This window comes from Danio rerio, chromosome 5 (genome assembly GCF_052040795.2).
Source record: "Danio rerio strain M-AB ecotype USA chromosome 5, GRCz13ab, whole genome shotgun sequence".
NCBI lineage: Eukaryota > Metazoa > Chordata > Actinopteri > Cypriniformes > Danionidae > Danio > Danio rerio.
Genome location: NC_141025.1, coordinates 3,092,635 through 3,112,674, shown reverse-complemented (window position 1 = coordinate 3,112,674; position 20,040 = coordinate 3,092,635). Strand labels below are relative to the sequence as shown.

The following is a 20,040-nucleotide window of genomic DNA, read 5'->3' as shown; positions in this document are numbered from 1 at the left end:
CCACCCAACCACCACCTCTCCTGACAGCTTAGCGGGACGCTGCAAATTAAACCCTGACACTCTGACCAATGTGAGGAGAGTTTACTCGCACGTGACTTGTTTTAGCTCTTTTGGTCCGATTAGAAACTTTGCAGTGTGAACGCGAATCGCTCCAAGAGCAAAGAGCAACAATGTAACATTTGTAATCTCTGTTTCGGAACAACTGAATCGATTCACAGGTGTGAAAGCAGCCTAATACTCCCTCCAGCGTGTGGGTCTTCCCCGAGGCCTCCTTCTGGTGGAACATGCCTGGAACTCCTCCTTAGGTATACTGTAGGCATCCGAAACAGATGTCCAAGCCACCTCAGCTGACTTCTCTCAATGTGGAGGAGCAGCAGCTCTACTCCGAGCTCCTCCCGAGTGACAGAGCTCATCATCACCTTGTCTAAGGGTCCACCCTGCGAAGGACACTCATTTTGGCTGCTTGTATCCGAGATCTTGTCCTTTCAGTCATGACCATAGGTGAGAGTAGGAACGTAGATTGACCGGTAAATCGAGAGCTTTGTCTTTCGACTCAGTTCCTTTACCACAATGGACCGCTACATCGACCGTATTACTGCTGCACCAATCCGCCTGTCAATCTCACACTCCATCCTTCCCTCACTCATGAACAAAGCCCTGAGATACTTAACTCCTCCGCCTGCGGGAAGGGCTTTCCTTTAACCTGGAGATTGCAAACCACCTTTTTCTGGTGGAGGATTAAATATAATAAACCATTTGACCTGCTACAGAAAATTGGGCTACACTTTAAGGTGATGTAGTTGTTGTGTAACGATTCACTAAGTAATATTAATTACCCATACTAACTGAGTTTAAGGTGAGTTAGATGCATCATTCATTGTAATTACTATAGTACGTTATGTAACTATAGGGCTGGGCGATATGGCAAAACTCAAATCATAAGCCATCTCATATCCTGATAATGTTATATACTCATGATATCATTTCATTCATTTTCTTGTCGGCTTAGTCACTTTATTAATCTGAGGTCGCCACAGCGGAATGAACCGCTAACTTATCCAGCCAGTTTTTTTACACACTACGGACAATTTAGCCTACCCAATTCACCTGTACTGCATGTCTTTGGACTGTGGGGGAAACCGGAGTACCCGGAGGAAACCCACGCAAAGGCAGGGAGAACATGCAAACTCCACACAGAAACGCCAACTCAGCCGAGGTTCGAACCAGCAACCTTTTTGCTGTGATGCGACTGCGCCACTGCCTCCCCCGATATCATTTCAGTAAATCCTAAATATAAAATAAAGAAACATCAAGCAAAGCACAACAGTACTATTTCATAATGCACATAGTATAGCAAACACGCGTCTAATAACTTTCACACATGTCTGTCCAAACAGCTTGAAAAGTAGATTTTTCACCAGGAGTGCCCTTTAAAACAAATAAACATCACCGAATCAAACAAACAAAGAGAAAAAGAAAAACAGACCTCTGTTCAAACACAAAAACGGGACTTATACACAAAAGACAGGGACTAGTTTATTACAAGAAGGTAACTAAACATCACAAACTAATACAAAACAACCACCAAACATAGTCAAATAATACACTTAAAATAATTAACCAATATATAAACAAAACTAGCAATTCAAATACTAATAATAAACAAACATATAGTAATAAACATTTAAACACCCCCCTCAGCCAATTTGCATGTTGGTTTGGTCGGGCGGAAGAAAATGTCAGCAAATGTTGCCGGCCGGTCCCTTAGAGCAGTCGGATCTGTGTTAGACTACAGTCTCTGAAGCAATGAGCCACGCCATCTTGGATCCCACAGGTAACTTTAACTCAAAGAAATAAATATCATCAAATCTTGTCAAAAGAACTAGAAAGTGTGCACTCCGAACCAGCAACTTATGACATGAAATAATTGAAATAAAAATGTGAAACTGAACCAAACGGTGTCTGTCACTATTGACTATAATCTGTAACAAATAAGAAATACCAAATTAACATTTATAAATGTGGCTGTGTGTGTGTATATACCATTGTATTAATGTGGGGACACAGCGTTGGCCATCACAATCTATAAGAACACTGAGAATATTATGATCGATCAGTAAAACAATTAGTATGTTCACATGGACACCCGTAATGCGATTTTAAAATGAGTAAGATTATACTCTGATTAAGAGTCTGCCATGTAAACAGCGATTTTGACACGGTGCATGAAGCGTTCCTGAATGAAAGTGAGGTGCCAAACTGCAGTTAACATCAAAAAATGAAAAATGAAACACCTGAAATTACAGTACATGAAACTCCGGAGGAAATGTGGATAGCGTGGCGACTCGATGATGTTAAACAAATTATGTGCTATAACGTGTAAAAGCGGATCATGAAAGGAACATTCAAAAAGCAGCTCATGTAAACACCTTAATCTTAATATTGTCTTATTCAAATTAAGGCAAAGATTTACATTAATGATGTCCGTGTAATTGTAGTTATTGACCGATGCACTTTGTATTCTGGTTTGAGTGAATGGTGCAAAATCATGTTGAAAGTGAAAGACTTGTCATGACATTATGGCCCATATTAAAAACAAGCTTTAGAGTCCTAGAAGCTGGATATCAACCCACAGTGACTTTCACCTAACATTAGCAAGTCAATAAGAGTGTACTGAGAAATGCAATGTCAAGAGTTCATTCTTGTCCATCAACTAAAAAAAAGCTAAATTGACAATAAGAAAAAATTAAAATGTATGCATGTTTTTTTTTTATTGACATATAATGCAAAGACTTCAGTTCACAAATGGCAAACTAAACTCATTCTGCTCAACGAATAATAAAAAAAATAAAGTAGATGTTTTTTTAAACAGCTGGAAACACTTTCATTACACAGACTACAGCTCTGATCTTCAATAAATGCTCAGAGAATAGAGATTTTTAGGTGCAGTTCATTTTCACACACACAGATATGAGAAACACAAAATTACTAAGATTTAAGATAACTAAAGACAGTCCTAAATGTCACTTAGTACTGCAAAATGATGATACAAATGCATATAGAGAACGAAACCTGCAAAAACAACAAATAAATATGCAAATAAATATATAAATGAGTTTAAAAAATGCATAAATTCCTGCATTAAACAATAAATAAATAAATGAGTAAATAAATCCACAAATTCCTGCTTAAATAAACAATAAGTATGCAAATAAATAAATGTGTAAATAAATGCATAAATACCTGCATAAAACAAAAAATAAATGCAGAAATAAAGAGTAAAATCCATAAAAACCTGCATAAAAAACCTGCATTCAACTTTATTGTCATTACACATGTACAAGTTGCATTGTACTTGTACATGTGTAATGACAATAAAGTTGAATCTAATTTAATCTAATAAAACAATAAATACGCAAATAAAGAGTAAATGAATCCATAAATTCCTGCATAAAACAAAAAAAAAAAAATATGCAAATAAATTACTAAATAAATCCATACATTTCTGCATAAAGTAATAAATAATGCATATGCAAATAAATAATATAAATAAATCCATAGATTTCTGAATAAATAAATAAATAATTAAATACGCAAATAAAGAGTAAATAAACAGAGTAAATATATCCATAAATACCAGAATAAAATAATAAATATATGCAAATAAAGAGTAAATAAATCCATAAATACCTGCATAAAACCATAAATAAATATGCAAATAAAGAGTAATTAAATCTATAAAAACCTGCATAAAATAATAAATATGCAAATAAAGAGTAAATAAAGCCATAAATACCTGCATAAAACAATAAACAAATACACAAATGAATAAAGTAAATAAAACCATAAATACCTGCATAAAACAGTAAATAAAAATGCAAATAAAGACTAAATAAATCCATAAATACCTGCATAAAACAATAAATAAATACGCAAATAAAGAGTAAATTAATCCATAAATAACTGCATAAAAAATAAACAAATACACAAATAAATAGAGTAAAGAAATCCATAAATACCTGCATAAAACAATAAATAAAAATGCAAATAAAGAGTAAATAAATCCATAAATACCAGCATAAAATATTAAACAAATACACAAATAAATAGAGTAAAGAAATCCATAAATACCTGCATAAAACAATAAATAAAGAGTAAATAAATCCATAAATACCTGCATAAAAAAATAAAAAAATACACAAATAAAGAGTAAATAAATCCATAAATACCTGCATAAAACAATAAATAAAAATGCAAATAAAGAGTAAATAAATCCATAAATACCAGCATAAAATAATAAATAAATACGCAAAATAAAGAGTAAATAAATCCATAAATAACTGCATAAAACAATAAATAAAGAGTAAATAAATCCATAAATACCTGCATAAAAAAATAAACAAATACACAAATAAATAGAGTAAAGAAATCCATAAATACCTGCATAAAACAATAAATAAAAATGCAAATAAAGAGTAAATAAATCCATAAATACCAGCATAAAATAATAAATAAATACGCAAAATAAAGAATAAATAAATCCATAAATAACTGCATAAAACAATAAATAAAGAGTAAATAAATCCATAAATACCTGCATAAAGCAATAAATACATATGCAAATAGAGTAAATATATCCATAAACAGCTGCATAAAACAATATGTAAATAAAGAGTAAATATAGCCATAAATACTTGCATAAAACAATAAATATGTAAATAAAGAGTAAATAAATCCATAAATACCAGCCTAAAATAATAAATAAATATGCAAATAAAGAGTAATTAAATCCATAAATACCTGCATAAAACAATAAATAAATATGCAAATAAATAGAGTAAATAAATCCATAAATACCTGCATTAAAAAATAAACGCGCAAATAGAGTAAATAAATCCATAAATACCTGCAAAAATTAATTAATAAATACGAAAATAAATAAGAGTTAATAATTCCATAAATACTTGCATAAAACAATAAATAAATGCACAAATAAAGAGTAAATAAATCCATAAATACCTGCATAAAACAACAAATAAATATGTGAATAGATTAAATAAATCCATAAATACCTGCATTAAAAAATAAACGCGCAAATAGAGTAAATAAATCCATAAAAACCTGGAAAAATTAATAAATAAATACGCAAATAAATAGAGTAATTCCATAAATACTTGCATAAAACAATAAATAAATGCGCAAATAAAGAGTAAATAAATCCATAAACACCTTCATAAAACAATAAATAAATATGCGAATAGATTAAATAAATCCATAAATACCTGCATAAAACAATAAATAAATACGCAAATAAATAGATTAATTAAATCCATAAATACTTGTATAAAACAATAAATAAATATGCAAATAAAGAGTAAATGAATCCATAAATACCTGCATAAAGCAATAAATAAATACGCAAATAAAGAGTAAATGAATCCACAAATTCCTGCATAAATAAATAAACAATAGTGCTGGCAGGTAAATAATTAAATCAATTACATGAATGTTGGGGGGGAAAAGGTATTTTGTAAAGCATTTTCTTTTTCCCCTAAAATTAAAATTATTGTTTAAAATTAAAATTAATTGTTGGGAATTTTAGTAATATATATATATATATATATATATATATATAAAACATAAGAACTTACCTTAAAATGAGGCAAAATCCCACAGACCCCTTTAACAGTGTTGAGGAAAACAACAAGCGACTTTAAACCATGAAAATGACACTTAAACATAGAAAAACAATCATATAGAAAAACAAATGTGACAGTTATATCAGCCGCCCAGAGGGAAACCAAACTGGACAAAAATGATTAAAACATGCAATTATCTACATTTGACTACACTGATACTGACTAGTTATTTACTTAGTGAAAGGTGAGGGCGATTGGAAATGTTTGTAGGCATTTGTCAGAGTCATTAAGCCAGGAAGAAGCTTTTGAACTATTCCCAATCAGCCAGGGGCGTAGCAGCAGTGGGGACAGAGGGATACGTCCCCCTCACTTTTAGAGACAGACCATTTAGAAACAGGTGTTTAATAATTATTTGAACTTAAACTTTTGGATCTCATACAGCTCCCATTTTCTGTGGGCCCTAAAAAGCCAGTTTTGTAAAAGAAAACATGTCAGACTTAACTACAAAACGTCATATATAATAAAATATTGAGACAGAAAGTATTGCGAGTGTGTGAAATTGTCTGTTTTTTCAAAAGGCCTGATGTTAAGATCATAAAGCAAACTGAATAAGAGCAGATTTTTGAAGTCGTGAAGATTTAATCCAAACAGAGTAGCTATTATCCTTCTGACCTCCAGAACACACATCAGCCGTTCAGAGGGAAACTGAACTGGACCCCGGCTTACAGTCACCCACCAATCGAAGCTTCACCACTGAACTCCACTGAAAAGTGAGAGATATTTGGGCAGGTATTGACCATGGAAAAAGTGACTGAGTGGGGGAACAGCATCAGCATCACCATCCAGACAGAGACTGGGCCCAAAATGAACAAACAGACCCGCTGAGGGTGTTCTGAGAGGTTTCTTTTAGCGTATTTTGATATGTCCTTGTAATATATATATATATCTATTTTTGTTGTTGTTATGTGTTTTAGATAACTACACTACCACTATGTTGAGGTAAAGTTTAGTTTTATATCCACATTCGGACTTTCCTCTTAATATTACAATATCAGGAAAGCATTATTGCAAATATATAAGTGTCAAATCATATTAGCAGCCAATGATTATCAAAGTACAGCATTGTTTACAGTCAATTTAACAGTGCTAATGTTGCTTTAAAGTCAAACTTGCATGCGATTTCACACCCAATATTCAAAGTAGCATGATAAACAATTAGGGAGCCTGTCACAAGTGGTCACTGAACAGATGTGCGAATATAACACCCAATTTACCTCAAATACTACTATTATTATACATTGTTTTTGGTAGTTTGCATTATTATTATCAATATTTATTAAGTTATTTGGTGGATGCCATTTTTTCCAATATAGGCTCTACCACAACCTCTTTTCAATTATATTTCCTCGATTTGTATTTATTTATTTACACAATAAAAGGGAAACGTGATTTGTCCTTATTACAGAATCCATTTTAGTTATTTCAGGTCTTTACGCATTTTTTTGGTTAAGAATATTTTGGAAGAACAACACAAACTGATTAAAACAGGCAATTGGCTATATTTTTGGCAACATTGATACTGACTGAACATTGAAAAGTGAGGGCAACCTTACTTTCATATAAGTTATATAGATGTTATAATAAACCTAGTCTTGTCAACATTTTGGAAACCGTTTTCTTTTTAATTGAGACATTGTTTAAAATGTTGCTTTTCAATGGGGGTGTATGAATATATAATATTTAACTCAATATTTTAATTCATTATGCCTAACAGTTATCCGCGCTGTTGTTCTATGGTCTATTAAAAATTTCATTCCAAAATGGCCGCCGCGTGACACTAGCGGCATCTAGCAGTTTCCTAAATAGCAACAGTGTCGACTCTTGGTGATTCTATGCTGTATGCTAAAGATTAAGAAATTGAATTCAATAATCCCTTTACAATTTTCATTTTAATCACAAATCACAGATTCCGTTTTAAATTCTAAAATGTATTTTTCAGCCTTCCATCATTAATAACATGTATACCTCGCTTTAAATCTATCAATTTCCTGTCAAGAGTGTTACAGCTAATTCAACTCTTACCTGATACACTTAATGCTTTATTTATCCGATTTTAGAACTTAGTTTGAAAAGCACACTTACTGGTTTCGTCGCAGGCTGTTTCTTTAATCCTCGTTTGGATCGAGGTTGTTATGAAAGAACTGCACCCTCCACCTTCGCGGTCACTGTCAAATGTTGTAAACAGGGAGCAGTGGAGATTTATACCTCCCGCTTCTGCCGGCCGATACCAACTGAAGGCAATATCACGGGGGAGGACAAATGTAGTAAAGCTTATTCGTTACTTGTTTTATTTACATCTATAATTGACAGTTAATTTTTATGTTTGTTATGCCATTTATATAAGAAATATGTATTAAAACTTTAATTTGCTTGGATAAAAATACCTGTTGGTATAAAATGTTCATTTGTGTTTCTCCCCTATGTCGCGTGCATTAGTAGTTAGGCTCAGCCTGCTTCGATGTGGTTTTGTTTATGATATCTGCATGTGATTTTTGGCTCTCAATATTTTCTAATGTTTTCTTGGTTAAAGCTAGGACGCTGACAAATAAGTCTTTCATTAATAACAAAATTAAAGAAACAATTTAGCATCTTATTTCATTATATTTATTCAAGAAAATCTCGAAAACATTTTAAATTGTTTATTAAGAAATGCAGTGTAAGATAGAAATTTGTTTATTTGATGTATTGTTTTATTCTGATATTGAGAACCTGAATTGTAACATATTTACGACATATTTTAAATAGTTTATGTTATTATGAAAATACCACATACATAATAAAAAGCGGGCTCAATGTAAACTAAACTTTTCTAATTTTATGAATGACTTCAAATTATAAGTCAATCTTTTAGAACAATCACAAAACAAAAAAGCACTGAAAACATGTAATGCTCTGAAAACATTTAATTTCATGTAAATGTCTATTTTTTTATACAGTTTTATCTTTCAGAAATTAATTTGAATGTGTAATACCTCGGGTTGCAGCTGGAAGGGCATCCACTGCGTAAAACAGTGGTTACCAAACTTGTTCCTGGAGGACCGGTGTCCTGCAGATTTTAGCTCCAACCCTAATCAAACACACCTGAATAAGTTAATCAAGCTCTTACTAGGTATACTTGAAACATCCAGGCAAGTGTGTTGAAGCAAGTTAGTGCTAAACCCTGCAGGGACACCGGCCCTCCTAGACCAGGATTGGTGACCCCTGGCGTAAAACATATACTGGTTAAGTTGGCGGTTCATTCCGCTGTGGTCAACTTATGTAAAGAAAGGGATTAAGCCGAAAAGAAAATGAATGAATGAATCTAATGCCTCTTTTTTCTTGTGGCATTGATTTAATTAATTGATTAATTAATTGATAGATGTGTATTTTCTTCTCTGGCCACTAGATGTCACTGTATCCACATTAGAGATAGTTTTGCTTTCAGCTGATCAACAGTTCATAAACATCACAGGGTTTCTGCAGGTTTCACCAAGTTTAAGACTTTTTAAGACATTTTTAAGATCATTCCTTTTTACGTTTTTACGCAGCGAATGCCCTTCCAGCTGCAACCCATCTTTGGGAAACACAAACACTCATTCACACACATTCATCCACTACGGACAATTTAGCCTATCCAATTCACCTGTACCGCATGTAATTTGGACTGTGGGGGAAACCGGAGCACCCGGAGGAAACCCATGGAACGCAGGGAGAACATGCAAACTCCACACAGAAACGCCAACTGAAAAAATACTCCTAGCAACCAGTAAGAAAACTGTGACTCGAAAGTGGCTACAATTGGAACCCCCTACAAAATCTGAATGGTTGGATATCATATCTAATGTTCAAAATATGGAGAGGATGACTTTTTCTTTAAAACTACAAATGGACAAATACCTGCAATATTGGGAGAAATGGATTGTACTTATGCCTTTACACAGTGTAATCTGATATATATATATATGTATCTGTTCATGTGACCTGTAAGGAAATATGTGACCTGTCAACCGTTCATTTAAGTTCTGGTGTTTTATTGTATTATTTACTTAATTTTTTTTTTTCCCCCCCTTGTTTTATTTTTATTTACTTATTTATTTATTTATTTATTTATTTATTTATTTATTTATTTATTTATTTTTCTTCTCTCCTTAAAAGTAATAAAAATAAAGTATAAAAAAAAAAAAAAACGCCAACTGAGCCGAGGATCAAACCAGCCACCCAGCAACCTTCTTGCAGTGAGGCGACAGCACTACTACCTACTGCGCCACTGCGTCGCCCATTTTTAAGATCATTATGAATCAAATTTTAGACTCATAGGTCTAGTTTCACAAACAGCGCTTAGAAAAATATATTACTGGTGTGTACCTGGAGACAAATCAATGACACTGATGTATTTTAAAGGGCACCTATGGTAAAAAATCTACTTTTCAAGCTGTTTGGACAGATCTGTGTGTTGGTATAGTGTATAGACCGTCATACTGGGATGATATGAACACACCCAGTCCTTTTTTTGCAATTTAACTACAAAAAAAAGGGTCGGCCAATTGGAGCTGTTTTCAAATCGATCGCACCATTACGTAGGTGTGCGATCCCCCCGCCCACCGAATTGATTGACAGCTGCGTGCATTAACATGTTCCGGTAGTCGCGTGTATATGTCAACAAGACCAGACAGACATACGCAAAGCAACCGGGAATAAAAGCTCTGTTCTGTTCACTAGGATCAGCAATCATCATCAAATGTGATTAAGAGTAAGTTACACATGTTTAAAGTGTTTTAAAACAGAGTATGTGTGTAATTAATTACAGCGATTTACTTCAGCTTTACTTCATCAGCACAGCCGCGTGTCAGAACAATTATAAAAGAAGACGCTTCAATCCCGGTTTGTGGAAGTTAAATCAGGTTTATTTTGTACATTAGCATAACAGATATCCACACAGTACTTGAGGTTAGCCTTAACTAAGCTAAGTGCGCTCTGTCTGTCTGCCTGTGTGTGTGTGTGTGTGTGTGTGTCATCTGTGGTGTGTGTGTGTGTGTGTGTGTGTGTGTGTGTGTGTGCGCGCGCACTTTGTAACGATATTGTGTGTGACTCATCAATGCAACTTCCCAATACTGATTAGTAAAGGTTAGTTCTTACTGTAGTATCTCACAAACGCTACGTGAGACCTTCTTCCTTTGTCTGTCTGTTGTCTGACGCAGCTGAGGGAGGAGGCATGTAGAAACAGTGGGCGGGAAAGAATCGTCTTAAAGGCGCAGTACAACAAAACCACCCCCTGCTGGAAATCAGTATTAGACAGCATCTTGTAAAAGGTATAATGAAAAATCTGATGGGTATTTTGATCTGAAACTTTATATAGACATTCTCGAGACGCAAAAGACTTATATTAAATCTGAAAAAAGGGGTAACCTAGGTGCCCTTTAAGACATCTCCCTGCAAGTTATTTTGAGTTGAGACAGCTCAAACATGCAATTTAATCTTGACTAGCCTTAAACCTGTTTTTTTTTAAAGGGCTAAATGCTAAGAAAATTTTTCAAATAGCCCAGATTATTTATTGTCCCTATCAAGAAATCGTATTATAATTTAATACATTTAATAATACAATAGTAAATTAATAAAAAAATATATATATTGTAGATATTTCTTAGCAAAATAACTTCAATATTATGTAAAAACCATCAAGCTCTACTTGTATCCATACACCTTTTTGCAACATAAACTTTTAAATGAAGTTGTAAAAAGTTTATTAATATAAATCTATGCACGACAATCTGTCCAGGTCAGTGTCCTCAGCAGTAAACACATAAAGCACTTTTAAACAAATGTTTTTGTAAGGAAAATAGTTAAACCATTATGGTCAATACAGTTAAAAATCACCTTCTTGAATTAAAAGTTTAAAGCTTTATTGAGATGGATTGTTGATGATTGTATGAGTTTTGGCCAGATTGGGTAGCAAATACATCAACAAAGGAAAATTAAGACTTGCTTAAAATAGATTTGCGACCCACAATACAATATTTCAGTAAATTTAAGACTTTTTATGGCCTAAAATGTAGATGTTGGGATTTAAAACATTTTAAGACTCTACGGAAACCCTGCATCATTTCTGATGTGGTTTATGGAGGAAGCAAGTTGTCACGATCTCTGGAGAATGATCGCTGGTTCTCTCACAATATCCACGGACTACACTTCCGCCTTCTCCTGGACTACATATTCATACATGCTCTCTGGTCACACTCGCACATACTCCCTCATCTAGACTGATTACATTCTCACCACCTTAGCCTTGTCAGAGATTGATTGCGCTCACTACTTAAGCCACTCATTCACCCATCCAGTTTGCCGAGTCTTGTTCGCTATCAGTGACATTACAACGCGTTTCTACTTGTCTTGTTTCCTGTGTTTAGACCTTAGCCTTGTTTATCAGTGTTCTCCTGTTTAGCCGCCTGCCTTACGACCTGTAGCCTGTTATACGATTACGATTCTGGACCGCCTGCATAGACCCGTTTGCACCTGTTTGATCATTGCTTGCCTGACGCTGAATAAACCTGCATTGTAGATCTTACCTTCTGTTGTGAGTGTAATTCCCCGGCGTTACACAAGTGTACAGTGATGCTCTCCATAAGTCTGTATTATAAGAATGTAAATTGGAGAGACCAACATTCTGTCCATTGATAGATATATTACAATATAAGAGACTCTCAAAGGGTCACATTGGCAGCAAAATTACAGTTTTTCTCAGTCGCTTTGGTGCGTTTCTCACAACACTATAGTGCAGTGGTTCTCAAACTGTGGTACATGTACCACTAGTGGTACGTGGGCCTCCTTCTTGTGGTACGCAGAGAAACACTAAATAACTAGAGCCTAAAGTTCATTGATAAACTTTGATGTTGGCTTGAGAAAGCAAACGTGACTGCGCTAGGACTTGGAATGGCAGTTGGCAGAAAGCATGGCGGCGGTTGCTAAGTGGTTGCTAGGCAGTTGCTAAAACAATTATGGCATTGTTAGGTAGTTGCTAAGCAGCTGCTAAATGGCAATGCTCGTGTACATCTTTGATCAAATGCTAAAACTTAGTAGGCATTTCTAGCATATGTTATTGCATTTAGATAATCATCCTTAGCATGTAGCTAATCGTTATTAGCACTTGGCTTCCATTATCATTGTTACCATGAATAGTACACAGGAAGTCCCATTTGCTAGAATGAGTCAAACAAGCCAATGCCCAGGTCCCTACGATGTTCTGATGTAGAGATATTGCTATTTTTAAATGGTTGCTAGCTTATACTGTTTTATTGCTATGGGGACATTTGACAGGTTAGTGATGATACATCAAAGCTTCTTGGCAATATGAGTGATCTTAATCAACCCCGATATCTCTATGACAGTCTTTATGAGTGTCAAAAACTGGACTTGAACATAATGTATTCCTGGTGTTGGGTTGCGGCTGGAAAGGCATTCGCAGTGTAAAACAAATGCTGGATAAGTTGGCGGTTCATTCCGTTGTGGCAACCCCTGATTAATAAAGGGACTAAGGGAATGAACATTATGTAAAAATGGCTTGCCGTATTTTTTTGAAAATACAATGCTTAATAAGTGTGAAACTGATAAATGCAAAAATGGCTTGCCATATCAGTAAAAAAATATGGAGTTTAAGTCAAAAATGGCTTGCCATATTTTAAGAAAAATAATGCTTAAAAATTATTTATTGGAAAACTATAAGTCTGATAAACCTTAAAGATATTGCAGCAAAATCTAACGCATCTAAATACAGATTTTGGCTACATTTGGGGCTTGTATATTTTTTTTTATATGCCCGGATTATAAAAATTTAATATTTAACATTTTTTATTAAAAAAACAATAAGTCGTATTGGCATGAGGAGATATAGCAACAATCTTGAATGAAGAAGGCACATTTTGACCACATTTGGGCCTTGTGGCATGAACGGCCTAGGAGAAGATACGTTTGTTTTCAAGGACAAAGTAGCATAACAGTATGTTGGCTTTCTAAAGCCAACATAATAAAAGAAAAAAAAAACATTTAACTTTTTGACTCGAACGATTACACTTATGTGATCAGCACCGGCTGTTCCCTGAAGCGTACGATCACATCAGTGTGCTTAGAATGTTTACTTTAGTTCATTGCATTATCAGATGCTAAAAATCAACCCGCTTTGCCACAGAGCCAGAGACAGAGGTACTGCAGCGCTTGCGGAGCAGATACGTGCTTTTGCAGACCAGTGCTGTTGTGTTGGAATTTCGGTTACTGTATGCTGCATCATTGGTACAATAATTATCACAAATGTGTTTTAAACAATGTGTGTTCATAGTTGTGTAAAATAATGCGTGTTTTCAATATAAGTTATTTGTTTTGTAAAGCAGCCTGGCTTTCTATTAATTTGTTACCTTAGATTTAGGCTAATTTATCTGGATGTGATTTAAATGTTGCAGAATAGCCTGTATTTATGAGGTCCAATTTTGCTAATACTATTTGCTAATACTTTAGATTTAAGTCCAACAGTATTTAAGTACAATATTTTTATTTTTACTTTAAGAACAGTAGCCTACTATTTTTATTGAACTTTTAAAAGCACATTTTAAACACTGACTTTTTATTGATTTATTTATTTTTCACCTATAAACACTGAACAGTTTTAATGGTCAAAATATTTATAATGGTTAAAGTGGCTTTAATAGGAATTAATCTGTCACATCAATATGGTGGTACTTGGAGAGACAGTTTTTTTCTGAGGTGGTACTTGATGAAAAAAGTTTGAGAACCACTGCTATAGTGCATTTTTGCACAACAGTTAATGCATTTCTCAAAACACTTAGTACAAACTGCAAAACCCAGATGATAACCTGCAAAAGCGCGTCACATGCTCAAAATGGAGAGTTCATTCCTCAAAAGCAAGTATTCAGGTCAATTAAAGTGTCAGTATCATCAAAATGAAAAGTCCTGGCACTATTGTTTATGAACAAGATAGTCAAATGGCTTTGTCATGTTTTCATTATGAGTTTACTCTCTACATTTTTTTCAATGCAAAAAAGTCTGATTTTGGTGACACGTCCTAAAAATGCTCAAGACAGCACTTTATATTTGCACAGCCATTTAAAAACTACAGTAAAGTTAGACATCACTGCATTTAGTGGGGTATCTGAGTACAAGACACTGAATATGTATGTTTCACATGTTTACTGCATCGGCCCTTTGCAATCCTAATTTAATCATTGTGCAAAAGAATAAACACACCCTTATTTACAACAAACATAAACTCCCTTTGGGTAGAGCTGAGCACAACTGTAAACAATATTGCAGAACATATTGGAACTGAACCAACATACATACACAGGTCTGTAAATCATTCATCAAATTGTTGAATTTTTAAGACATTTTCAGAAAAAAAAGATTTAAAGATTTTTATAAAAATTGCTCGACAGATTTTGACAACTAGTTCAACATTTGTGTATGTAAAGACTCGAGTACTGAAATGAGGTCAATTAGCTTTATATGGAATCACTAATCAGCATTTACAAGTTCAGTTAATTTTGACTCATATGACATAATAATGCTATACACAGCAGAGAGTTGTATGAAACCAATTGATGCATGTAAAAAAGCATCTGCAATTCGTTGGAATGAATGAGAAACTGCTATTATGATGTGCACAAATGACTAATTGTTTCGAGAAATGCATGAACTGTGGTGCACATGTAAATAGTGTTGTGAGAAATGCACCAAAGCCATTGAGAAAAACTGTAATTGATAGATGTGTATTTTCTTCTCTGGCCACTAGATGTCACAATATCCACATTAGAGATGGTTTTGCTTTCAGCTGATGAACAGTTCATAACCATCACAGGGTTTCTGCAGGTTTCACCAAGTTAAAGACATTTTTAAGACCATTGTGAATGACAATTTAGACTCATAAAGGCTGAAGGAATTTTTCAAATAGCCCAGATGGAAAAGATTTTGTATTTGCCCTATCAAAAAACTCATTATAATTTAATACATTTAATAATTTAATAATGCATGACTAATACCAAAACAAATGTAGATATTTCTTAGCAAGATATTTTAAATATTATGTAAAATCCACCAAGCTCTTCTTGTATCCATACAGTAGTTTTTTGCAACATAAACTTTCTTTAAAATAAAAATAAAAAAGTAAAAATGTTTTAAAAGTTTTTAAAAAGTATAATAATACAAATCTGTGCACACTAATCTGTCGGTGTCCTCAGCAATAAATACATGGATCACTTTTAAACAAATGCTGTTGTAAGGGAAATAATTAAACACTAATGATACAGTTAAAAATCACCTTTATGAATAAAATTTTATGAGATGGATTGTTGATGATCGTATGGGTTTTGGCCAGATTGGAATCAACAAAGAAATGTTATAACTTGTTTAAAAATAGATTTAAGACCCACAATACAATATTTCAGTAAATGTAAGACTTTTTATGGCCTAAAATGTAGATGTTAGGATTTAAAACATTTTAAGATACTATGGAAACCCTGCATCATTTCTGATGTGGTTTATGGAGGAAGCAAGTGTACAGTGATGCTCTCCATAAGTCAGTATTGTAAGAATGTAAATTGGAGAGACCAACACTCCGTCCATTGATAGATAGATTACTATAATATAGGAGCGGCTCTTAAAGAGCTGATCAGGGTCACATTGGCTGTGAAATGAGTTGATAAATGTGTATTTTCTTCTCTGGCCACTAGATGTCACAATATCCACATTAGAGATGGTTTTGCTTTCAGCTGATGAACAGTTCATAAACATCACAGGGTTTCTGCAGGTTTCACCAAGTTAAAGACATTTTTAAGACCATTGTGAATGACAATTTAGACTCATAAAGGCTGAAGGAATTCTTCAAATAGCCCAGATGGAAAAGATTTTGTATTTGCCCTATCAAAAAACTCATTATAATTTAATACATTTAATAATTTAATAATGCATGACTAATACCAAAACAAATGTAGATATTTCTTAGCAAGATATTTTAAATAGATATAGATATTTTATAATATTTGAGCCCAAAAATTTGGATTTTTTGGAAGACATTAAGACTTTTCAGGACCCCAGGAAACCCTACATTATTTCTGATGTGGTTTATGGAGGAAGCAAATGTTTACTCAAATAAACTTTCTACAAGATATAGGCTAAAATTTTCCCCCATACTCTCTCTCTCTTTATCTATCTATCTATCTATCTATCTATCTATCTATCTATCTATCTATCTATCTATCTATCTATCTATCTATCTATCTATCTGTCTGTCTGTCTGTCTGTCTGTCTGTCTGTCTGTCTGTCTGTCTGTCTGTCTGTCTATCTATCTATCTATCTATCTATCTATCTGTCTATATGAATATATATGTATGCATTATTGAAATAGATCATTAAAAAGACAATAAACATCCTTAAACAATGCAAGTGCATTTTCATCTGACACTCATACATTGGTATTTGTTTACAGCAGATTAAACGTTCTGGGATACTGTAATAACACATCCTACTATTGAAATACTTTCCTCCTTTCTTAGTAGTTAATTTTCCCTGAAATACATTGAGGAACAAACAAATACTGTGAGCAATATTAATAAAGATTTCACCTAAAAACAACATAAGCTGGCTATTATTAAATATAAATTTAATTTAAAGGTTGTTTCTGTTTTTGTTTGCACACATTTAATTCTATATTGACAAACTTGTTTTGGCTCCTGATCATTATGTACAGAATTGCATATTATAAATATAGCATTAGTCTTATTTATATACTTACTTAACATAATGCATTAACTTGCAGTTTCATCAGTATCCACAATACTCATGGGAAATTATGTTTGGCATTAAAAAGATAGTAGCAAAACCCACAAATAATTTATACTAAATAACACTATGAAAAATACAGCATTGTTGATTAGCTTACCATACAAATTCACACTGTATAGACAGATATATAAACAGATAGACAGATAGACAGATAGATAGATAGATAGATAGATAGATAGATAGATAGATAGATAGATAGATAGATAGATAGACAGATAGATAGATAGATAGATAGATAGATAGATAGATAGATAGATAGATAGATAGATAGATAGATAGATAGATAGATAGATAGATAGATAGATAGATAGATAGATATATAGATAGACAGACAGACACCAGCGATGTATGGGAGACAGGTGTGTACAGTGATGCTCTCCCTGTAAGTATTACAGCAATAATGGGAGGGACCAACAGACTCCATCCAGTCCATTGATAGATATATTACTATATAAGAGCCGATCAGACTCTCAAAGGGTCACATTTGGTCCAGTCACACACAGGACAATCACAATGCGGTGTCTGCTTTCAGCTTATCTTCTGCCTCTGATTCTGCATGCATGCACCGGTGCAGGTGAGTCCAGCACACTGATCATGATGCTGCAAAACATGTGACATCAGTTCTTATCTTTAAACTTAAATGTACAAATCTAAAGTTTGTGCAGTTATCAGTTGATAAAAATAATAATGATGATAATCAGAATACGTCATTTAATTTATTAAGCGTCATTAATAGGCTATACGCAATGTTTATTAAAGCTAATCCCTAATTGTGCGAAATTAGTGATGTCAACGGAGATTTACATTCATTAGCAAACTGTTCTAATGCTGTTTTAGTATATGTATTTTTGTATTTATAATAACACCAGTCATTTCAGCAAAATAATTAATAAATACATTATTTTTGTGAACAGATTTGTTTTTGATTCATGTTTATTTACTTATTTATTTATTTAATTATTTATTATTGAGTTTTGACTGTCTCCACATCTGAAATAGACTAGCTAACAATAACAACAACATTATTATACCTAACATTTACATGCATACATTTATCAGACGCTTTTAAATCCGGAGCGACTTTACAAATGAGGTTTTTCAGCATATATAAAGTGGATGAAGATGATGATTATTAAAATAATTTATCATCTGTTAAGTCTTTCAGTCTCTACAACGCTGAAAGTGCACGCGCTCTTACCTATAGGCAGGCTGTCGGATGGTTATTAATCTTATAAATTTAGAAGAACCTTCCCTGTCATCTGAAGTCCGTAAGGGAAAATCATAAATCCTGAGGAAAGCCTGGTTATTTTTTCTGGAAGGAGCATCAAGGACACCGGCTTTCTGCTCCGCTTTCTAATGTAGGACGAGCTCCAAAAAATGACGCCGTCGTGTGGAGCTCTGATGTCCGCATCACTCATGAGCTGCACCTGCCAGAAACGGAGCGTTTCCGAGGAGGCTTCGCTGGTTTAGGAGTATTTCTGTAGACAGGCTGTAAGCGCGTGATCTGCTGAGGTCCATCATCTGCCGCGCGAATGCTTGCACAGTAAGCCAAAGGTCACTGAAGTTCTTTAAAGGCTATTTTATTGAGTGTGATACTTGTAAAAATGATCAAAGCGCTAATTTTAAAAGATCACTCGTAGTATTTTTGTTGTTGTTGTTGTTGTTGTTAGGTGAGCGTCACATTTGATAATTAATTACATTATGATTACTCTTACACTGGCAATCTAAATAGTTGTTTTTGATCGTATGGTATTGTAAATGAACAACAAAAGCTGTGATTTTTAGGTCACTAAAATTCTATAAACTAAAAAAAATTGTTAATTTTGTTTTGTAATGTTAACGCAATTATTGTGTGTGATATTTGTAAAATGAGCAAAGTGCAAATTTCAAAGATCATGAGTAGGATTGTTTTGTCTCGTTGCTATGGTTACTGTCAATCAAAGAAGAACGCGATTTTTTTTTTTCGCGAGCGTCACGTTTGATAATACTATTACATTATTGCTATTCTTGACATGGGCAATCCAAATGTTTGTTTTTGAATGTGCAATATTTGTAAAATTAACAAAGAGCGGATTTCAAAAAGGTTTGCAAAGTCTTGTTATGTTACTGTCAATTAATTAGGAACAAGATTTTTTTTGTTTGTGAGCGTCACAATTGATTATACAATTACATTAATATTATTCTTTTGTTGACATTGGCAATCTAAATAGTTGTTTTTAAACGCGTGTAATATTTGTAAATACAACAAAGCGGTGATTTCAGGTCACTAAAGCTCTAAAGGCTAATCAAAATGCAATTTTTGTGTGTGCGATATCCGTAAAATAAACAAAGCGTTGATTTCGAAAATCACGTGTAGTAGAGAAGTCTTGTTGCTATGGTTACTGTCAATTAAATGGGAACATGATTTTTTTTTCGTAAGTGACGTTTAATAATACTATTACATTATTAATATTATTTTGTTGACATTGGCAATCTTAATTGTTTTTGAGCGTGTAATATTTGTAAATGAACAACAAAACGG

General features: G+C 33.5%; 1 protein-coding gene and 1 long non-coding RNA gene across 2 annotated transcripts in view; one reads left to right on the top strand and one right to left on the bottom strand.

The window, feature by feature from the left end:
• Positions 1-17,320: 17,320 nt before the first annotated feature.
• LOC147843789 (uncharacterized) lies at positions 17,321-19,444 on the bottom strand. The gene is made up of 2 exons (XR_015490904.1): positions 18,718-19,444; positions 17,321-18,119 (listed from the first exon to the last, which is right to left on the bottom strand). It is a non-coding gene; the product is annotated as an uncharacterized LOC147843789 (long non-coding RNA).
• The window catches only part of ca4a (carbonic anhydrase 4a), a 42,126-nt gene continuing 40,085 nt past the window's right edge, over positions 18,000-20,040 (top strand). Inside the window, exon 1 of the mRNA NM_001114407.2 lies at positions 18,000-18,093. Within this exon, the coding sequence (NP_001107879.2) occupies positions 18,033-18,093 (61 nt within the window). The 5' untranslated portion in view covers positions 18,000-18,032. The remainder of the gene's footprint in view (positions 18,094-20,040) is intronic.